The 7,799-nt window shown below is 55.2% G+C and overlaps 2 protein-coding genes across 3 annotated transcripts; both read left to right on the forward strand.

Moving 5' to 3' along the window:
* Positions 1-3,277: 3,277 nt before the first annotated feature.
* Positions 3,278-4,626, forward strand: ZNRD2 (zinc ribbon domain containing 2). 2 transcript variants are annotated; one of them, XM_060019242.2, is made up of 4 exons: positions 3,278-3,366; positions 3,508-3,659; positions 3,792-3,876; positions 4,272-4,626. In XM_060019242.2, exons 2-4 carry the CDS (start codon positions 3,600-3,602, stop codon positions 4,613-4,615), a joined length of 489 nt encoding a protein of 162 aa, XP_059875225.1. In that variant the 5' UTR covers positions 3,278-3,366; positions 3,508-3,599; the 3' UTR covers positions 4,616-4,626. The 2 variants fall into 2 exon arrangements, with proteins under 2 accessions (XP_059875225.1, XP_059875224.1); XM_060019241.2 differs by having other exon boundaries at positions 3,361-3,411.
* Positions 4,627-5,517: 891 nt separating this feature from the next.
* On the forward strand, positions 5,518-7,029 carry FAM89B (family with sequence similarity 89 member B). Its single transcript, XM_060019243.2, has 2 exons — positions 5,518-5,821; positions 6,218-7,029. The coding sequence occupies exons 1-2, from the start codon at positions 5,522-5,524 to the stop codon at positions 6,494-6,496; spliced, it is 579 nt and encodes a 192-aa protein (XP_059875226.1). The 5' UTR covers positions 5,518-5,521; the 3' UTR covers positions 6,497-7,029.
* The last annotated feature ends 770 nt before the right edge of the window (positions 7,030-7,799 follow it).

Here is a 7,799-nt window from a genome sequence, read left to right on the forward strand (position 1 = left end):
CTGAAAAAGTGTGAGACACCATCCATAGCCCCAGGAAGGAGTCAAAGGTCCCATGCATTCAATCTCTCAGGAGTGGGCAGGGGCAATGCCACATACACTGTAGCCTCCTCTTCACAGAACAAACAGCTGAACTTTTGACTGGGATCACAAATCTGGCATGGAGTGGTGGCTTCTGCATCAGCAGCATAGAGTCCTTCACTTTGTGCCCACTCCGTGATGGTGGACGTGTTGCCATATCTGGTATCATGATGGGTCCAGGCAGAAATGGAGACAATCTGGGCAGTGCAGGCTCGAACAACAGCTTGATTCATGTCAGTCTCATCAGAGAATGGGCCTTTAGCATGGGCATCTGCATAAGTGATCTAGAGAGTTTGATCAGCCACGATTTGTTTCCACAGTTAGCTGAGAACATTGCCGTCCAAAGCCCTCTATTAGGCGGCAGGGCCCTGACATTATCTATCTCACATTTGGGGACTCCTTGACTCAGCAACCACAGCAACATTGCTTTCCAGCTGGAGCGGCAAGGTTCACACCCTTTGGCTGACCTGGGCTTGAGTTGGTCAGTCTTGCTAATGGTTTGGCAATTTTGTTGATCTTCTAAAGAACTAACTTGTAGGTGAGTTGATTTTCTCTAATCTATTCTAGTCTTCCTTCTGCTTGCTTTGGGTTTAGTTTGCTCTTTTTTCTAGTTTCTTAAGGTGGAAGATTAGGTTACTGAATTGAGACTTTTTTTTTCTTTTAAATATAAGAATATACAACTATAAATTGCCCTCTAAGCACTGCTTTGGCTGTATCTCACAAGTTTTGTTATGCTGTGTTTTCATTAATCTCCAAGCAGCTTCTAATTTCCCATGTGTTTTCTTCTATGACCCATTAGTTATTTAAGAGGGTGTTGTCTAATTTCCACATATTTGTGAATTTCCGAAATTTCCTTCTTTTACTGATTGCTAATTTCATTCCACTGTGATCTGAGAACATACTTTGTATTATTTCAACCCTTTTAAGTGTGTTGAGACTTGCTTTATGGTCTAACATATGGTTAGACCATGTATATTTGAGAAGACCATGTATATTTGAGAAGAATATGACCTGCTGTTGTTGGGTGGAGCGTTCTATAGATGTCTGTCAGGACTTGGGCTTGACTTGCACAGCCGTGACTTTTATTAAAAGGAGACTACCTTGATAGAGGGTATTTCTGTCCCCCTGTCATAATAATGTCTCATTTTTGCCTTGTTTTAATAGAAGGGCTAGGAGAGTTTTCTAGGGCAGTGGAGCTGATCACAAGAATTTATCTAGATTTCTTTGGGGCACCTGTAGCAGTACTGTAAACCTGAAGTAAGACAATAGGAGCCCAAAGAGTAATAAATGCCTCATCTATGGTTTCCTATGGGAGTTTGTCTCAAGGAAATTTCCCGGAAGAGGGACAAAACTCCCTTATAGCAGCGAAGACCCATTGGGGGGAAAAGCTGAGACCTTTTACTGTCATCTCAGAATAGATATAAGATTCGCATGATAGCCTGTAGAAAGGGCTGAGCTGTAAGATGACCCAGCTGTTGCCATTCTTCCTTACCAAGCATCACATGCCCTGCCCCTCCTCTCCTAAGTGAGCCAGCAAAGTTCTAATGATTCATCTATTTTCTTGTCCATAGCAGTAATGAATTTCCCTCCATTCATGTTTAATATGTGTGTGCATCTCTGTAAATGCTGCCTGAAAGGAGGTGGAAACTTCTGTACTCCCAGGATGAGTCTTTTTTTTTTTCTTTTTTTGGCTGCATTGGGCCTTTGTTGCTGCACGTCAGGATGAGTCATTGGTTGTTACAATGGGGCAGACCTGGACTGTGAGGCGCTACCTTTCCACTCCCAAACCCCACCCAGAAGAGAGTAGTTGTCATGAGGAATAAATGAAAGGGAGTAAATGGGAGGATGAGTGTAAGGATCTTAGTTGGTGTCAGACAGGATAAGCTGCTGAGTGGATATGGGCCATTATGATGACACAGAAGGGTGCATCGAGAAATTCGGTGGGGGGTGGGGCGTGCTGGGAGCTGATGATAGTAAGGACCCGAAGGGTCTGTGCATATAGGCTAGAGGCCAAGAGTGCCTAGTCATTTTGGCAGAACTGACCTGGTGTCAGGCCCTGAGTCAGGTACACTGCTGCCCAAGAGGCTGCTGGTAGATGGACAGAGTGACGTGGGGCACAGGGCTCTCCAAGGAAGCAGGAGGCAGGAAGAGTCAGAAAATGTAAGTTCCAGGGAGTCTATGTAGGAGGAAGATGGGGCCAGGAGGAGGGTACTCTATCTTCAGGTAAAACTGAAAGCATGTGCTACCAGTCAGAGGAGATTGCCGATGAGATTACGGGAGTCTAAGTCCTAGCTCCTTCTCAACTGACCTGGTGTACTGCCTTGAGGCACTGCAGGCTGCACATCTGGGGACTGCTGCCTGCTCCACCTGGCTTCTTCAAACCTACTAAAGGAGAGGAGGTGTATGGAAAAAGAACAAAGAGGAAAAAAAAAAACCCACCAAGGCCAATGGTCAGGGAGCACTAGTAATTTTAACAGCAACGCACTCAAGAAGAGCATAACGGTCACAGGCATGTGTAATAAACCCCTCATCCCCACCCTCCAGCATGTATCACTCAGTTGCGGCTGGAACCGAAACTGCGCATGCCCAGCACAGCGATTTCCACCCCCACCCGCGGTCAGCTGGCTTTTCGAGGGTTCAAACTTCAACAAAACAAAATGTCTTCTTAAGGGCTGACTTTGAATCAGTCCCAGGCCTTTGGGTGGGGAAGATAGGGAGTGGGCAGACTGTAACACCGAACGTGCAGAAGGGGAGGGGTCTTGAAATAAGCTGAAAGGCAGCGAGAACGATCGCCGCCTGGCCTGCCTTGCCAGTTGAAGTGAGAAGGGAAGGACTGAGGCCCGAGGAGGCTCCACGCATGCATAAGGGGCCGTTTGTTATCAAGGGTGTTGTGATGTTGCCACTGCCCCGCCTGCCCCGGGTCCTGCCAGTGCGGAAAGGGAAACTCCAGGGGAGGCGGAGGCCAGCGGAGATTTCTCAAGCCAACCGGTGCCCTCCCTCCGCGGCGGGCAGGAAGAGCGACTCTGAGCAGCCACTTCCGGGCCCTGCGACTTAAAGCTGCATTATCACGGAGACGCCCCTCCTGAGGCCCGGCCAGTCGAAAGTTCTTGTCCACAGGCTCCCACCGAGGTGCGCACCAATGGGACAGGGTCTAGTCTGCGGCAGACACGCCCCACTCTGGGCATCGCGACGTCGGAGCACACAGAGCGTCATTTCCGCCCTCATCCTCGGCCCCACACGGAGGGGGCGGAGCCAAGCGGAAGGCGCGCGGCTTGTGCGTCACTTCCGGTGAGTCTAGCGGCGACAACGGTAACATGGCCCTGAACGGCTCTGGTGAGGACTTGGGCTGCGGGGGCTTGTGGCTGCGGGTTGCGGGCTGCAGCCTGCTTCGGCAAGACCCCCCGGCCCCTTGTGCCTCTCTTCCCCCAGAAGTCGACGACTTTTCCTGGGAGCCCCCGACCGAAGCGGAGACGAAGGTGCTGCAAGCGCGGCGGGAGCGGCAGGATCGCATCTCCCGGCTCATGGGCGACTACCTGCTGCGTGGTTACCGCATGCTGGGCGAGACGTGCGCGGACTGCGGGGTGAGGAGAGACTCGGGACGTGGGATCCAGGATGGGGCCGCGGACCAGGCCACACGGCCCTTGACCAGCGCTCCCCTCTGGACCCCATCGCCCGGCGTCTCACCCCTGCCCCGTGTGCTTTCTGGCCCCTAGACGATCCTCCTCCAAGACAAACAGCGGAAAATCTACTGCGTGGCTTGCCAGGAGCTCGACTCAGACGTGGACAAAGATAATCCGGGTGAGGTGTCGAGTGTGCTTGGTGAAGAAGTGTGGTGAGAGAGGCTCAGGAACAGTAGGTGGGAGGTGACAGTGGTATTTGTGGGTGAGGCGGGGGTGAGTTGCTTTCTCCTTTCAGCTCTGGAAAGGACCATTCATTCAGTAAGAGCACCAAGCACCTACCGTGTGCCAGAGATCATGGAGGGTCTAGCTTATCAGGCATAGTTCTGATGAGAGAGATGAAGCAAGGGCATAAATAACTCTGATACAAAGAAGAAAATGGATAAATTGCCTTATACTGGGGCAGGGAAAACATCTCAACTAGAGAGAGAGCAGAACAGTAAAGAGTAGGAAAGTGGCTCAGGGCTGAGGTGAGCCAGGTATCCTGACCATTCCACCGGCTTTTTCCTCTTTTAGCTCTGAATGCCCAGGCTGCCCTCTCCCAAGCTCGGGAGCACCAGCTCGCCTCTGCTTCGGAGCCCCCCTTGGGCTCTCGGCCTGCCCCTCAGCCCCCAGTACCCCGTCCAGAGCACTGTGAGGGAGCTGCAGCAGGGCTCAAGGCAGTCCAGGGGCCGCCCCCTCCTGCTGTGCCTCCAAATGCAGATGTCCTGGTCTGCACACAAGAGGCTCTCCTGCAGAAACTGACCTGGGCCTCAGCAGAGCTGGGCTCTAGCACCTCCCTGGAGACTAGCATCCAGCTGTGTAGCCTTATCCGGGCTTGTGCTGAAGCTCTGCGCAGCCTGCAGCAGCTGCAACACTAAAGAACCCCTCCTGAGAAAATCCCTGTAGAAAAACAGCTGTTCCTCTTGTGTGATTTTTTCTTTTCTTGGTTCTGAGTGTGCATGTAAGCCCCAGCTCTGCTCGTCTTTTTCCTACTTTTGGCCTCTCATGCTGTCACAGTCTGGTCTCCTTGATGCCCTGAGAGATGAGTTGGGCTTGTTTCTGCTCAGTTTCCCCACTCAAAGGATGAGGCGGGAGAGGACTATGTGATACTTTTATTCTGATAAGGAGGCCACAGCCTCCTCAAAAGCAGAAACAGGCGTCGCTCTCTAAAGGAACCCTGCAACCTCCTCAGCCATCCAGTGCTCATTCCCCACCCTTGAGTGAGATTTGGGGTTCCAGTCCCCTTGGTAGCTTCCCCTCCTTCCCCCGAGCATCCCGACACCATCATCCTATCCCACCTCAGGCCCAGACCAGGTACTCAGATACTGACAGGGTGTCAGTCAATTAGGGATCAATTATGGACTTATCCTCAGTCTCCTGACCACCCCCCCCTTTTTAGATCCTTGAGAGTTATAATAAGGCAGAATAAATAAAGTGTTGTGTGTGGGGGTGGAGAACCGCGAAAGAACCGCACGCTCCGCTTTTGCCCTCTTCCCTCACCCCTTTCTCCTGTTCCCCTTCTATTGGTGGCCAATTGCCTGTTCTCTGCTCTCTGCGACCTGGGGCAACGTGGGCGCATCAGCCGTTGCCCTTTTAAGAGAGGCCCTGCCCACACGGAGGGGTGGGCAGGGGGCGGAGTCGGAGGAATCGGGTAGGAACAAAGCACTCCTTGCGGGCGGCGGCTGGGCTCGGCTGGCGGGGCCGCGGGGTGCGGGGCCTGCGGGCGGCGGCCCGGGCGGAGCGTTGGAGGGAAGGAGGCGGCATCCTCCTCTGCCGGTCCGGCCATGAATGGGCTGCCTTCGGCCGAGGCGCCAAGCGGCGCGGGCTGCGCCCTGACCGGTCTTCCGCCGTTACCGCGCGGCCTCAGCGGTCTTCTCAACGCGAGCGGGGGCTCGTGGAGGGAGCTGGAGCGCGTCTACAGCCAGCGCAGCCGCATCCACGATGAGCTGAGCCGGGCCGCCCGCGTACCGGACGGGCCCCGTAACGCCGCCGGCGCCGCCAACGCGGGAACTGCCGCGGGTCCCCCCGGCCCGCGTCGCCCTGTTAACCTCGACTCGGCGCTAGCGGCGCTGCGCAAGGAGATGGTGAGTAGCCCTGCCTCGGTCAGCTGGGCGTTGCGGGGTGATGGGGGCTGCCGGCGAGCTTGAGGGTCCTGGGGCGGGGCGGAGTACATAAGGCAGCGCGCTATCTGGGTCTAGAGGATTGGCAGAAGCCGGTTGGGTCAGAGGGGATATGGTAACAATAATTAGTTACCGTTTATGGTAATAGTTACTATGTATTTTAAAATGCCTTACTAGTGTTATTTCATTCTATTCTGCTAGATAACTGTTGTCCCCATCTTGCAGATGAGGGTCAGTGGCTTTGCCTACAGATTCACAGCTTGTAGGTGGCATCTGATGTCCACAAAAACCTGTGCTTGGGAAGACTGGCTAGGGGGGTGGCTTCGACCCCAACCCCAGCCCACTCTCAGTCTTTTGCAGGTGGGCCTGCGGCAGCTGGACATGTCCCTGCTGTGCCAGCTGTGGGGCCTGTATGAGTCGATCCAGGACTATAAGCACCTGTGCCAAGACTTGAGCCTGTGCCAGGACCTGTCATCCTCCCTGCATTCAGACAGTTCCTACCCACCTGATGCTGGCCTATCTGATGATGACGAGCCTCCTGATGCTAGCCTGCCCCCAGACCCGCCACCCCTCACTGTGCCCCAGACGCACAATGCCCGAGACCAGTGGCTGCAGGATGCCTTCCACATCAGCCTCTGAAGAGCTAGGGTGGTAGGGGGCATGTACCCATGCAAAAGGCTCAGAAACTCACCCTTCAGCAAGTATTCAGACTATAGTGCCTGCTTTCCCCCATACCACCTCACCTCACAGGAGGAGGGCAAGGCCTGGGCCCCTTGGGAGCAAAACTGCCTACCCTCTCTCTCCTGTCTTGGGTTAGCTGGCACTGGGGCAGGTACCTGCGCTACAGCCTCTGCCCATGGCACTGGACCTTCACTCCTCCAGCTTGGCCGACCTTCAGTCTGGCGGTGGGGTCCAAAGCAGCTAGCACTCCCTTGGCACCTCTGTGACTGGGATGAGTGCCTGGCTCCTGTCTCTTCACCTTTTGCTGCTATTGGCAGCTGCTGGCTCAGGGGCGTCCCACCTTTGGTCCCTGGGTTCCACGGCCCTAGACAAGGGCTCTCCAGGACCCATTCCTGCACCACCCACGGCCGGGAGGGCCAAGGCTCCGCGCTGGATATTTAAGTTTAGGGGCCAGCCTCCTGGGCGCATAGATAAATAAATAACTGTCTCAGCATTGTTGTGTTTTGACTGCCTGGCTCAGGGGCGGGAAGATAAGCGGTAATTCTGTAAAGTGCTGCCCCGCGCTCCGCCAGCAGGTGGTGCCCGAGACCCCGAGTTGGAAGAGGCTCGGCGGTGCCAGGGTGCGAACCCTCGCTCCCCGGGCAGAGTCGCCGATCTGCCGATCGTTCCAAGCTGCCCCAGCTTGGTCCCGCGGTTGGTTGTGTGAGTGCGGGCGAGTCACTTCCCCTCTCTGGCCGGAGGCCTGGAGCTCAACGCCCCTCCCCACTCGCTTTGGGCTTTCCTGGCCGGCCGGGAAGGAAAGAGAAGGAGCCGCCCTTCTCGAGGAGAGAAACTTTCCACCCCGAGTGGGGGCGGGGTTGGGGCGGCACAGGAAATGGGTGGGCCTGGGCTGGCGGGCCGGGCCGAGGGGCCCTAGGCGAGAGAGGGGAGGGCGCCTCCTGGAAGGGCCTGGGACGAATGAGTGACCTATAGGCGGGAGAAAAGAGTTGCAGAGGCAGAAGGGGGGTGAAGTCGCAGTGCTCCAGGCCTCCCCAGAGGCCAGACAAGCCCCGGAGGGGAGATGGGGGCAAGCCTCTGGGCTTGGATGCATGAGACTCCCAGCGGCGTCAACACCCTCATTCTATGCCTGGCTTTCCCTCAACAGCACCTGGGACCTTCAGGGTTGTATGTAAAAGGCTTTCTCTTACAGAGGAAACGGAGAACCGCGATGCTGGGTCTAGGAGCTAAACCCGGTGTCAGGTTCCCTCCCCTCCCCCAAAGA

The sequence above is a fragment of the Delphinus delphis genome, chromosome 8, assembly GCF_949987515.2.
Source record: "Delphinus delphis chromosome 8, mDelDel1.2, whole genome shotgun sequence".
Lineage (NCBI taxonomy): Eukaryota > Metazoa > Chordata > Mammalia > Artiodactyla > Delphinidae > Delphinus > Delphinus delphis.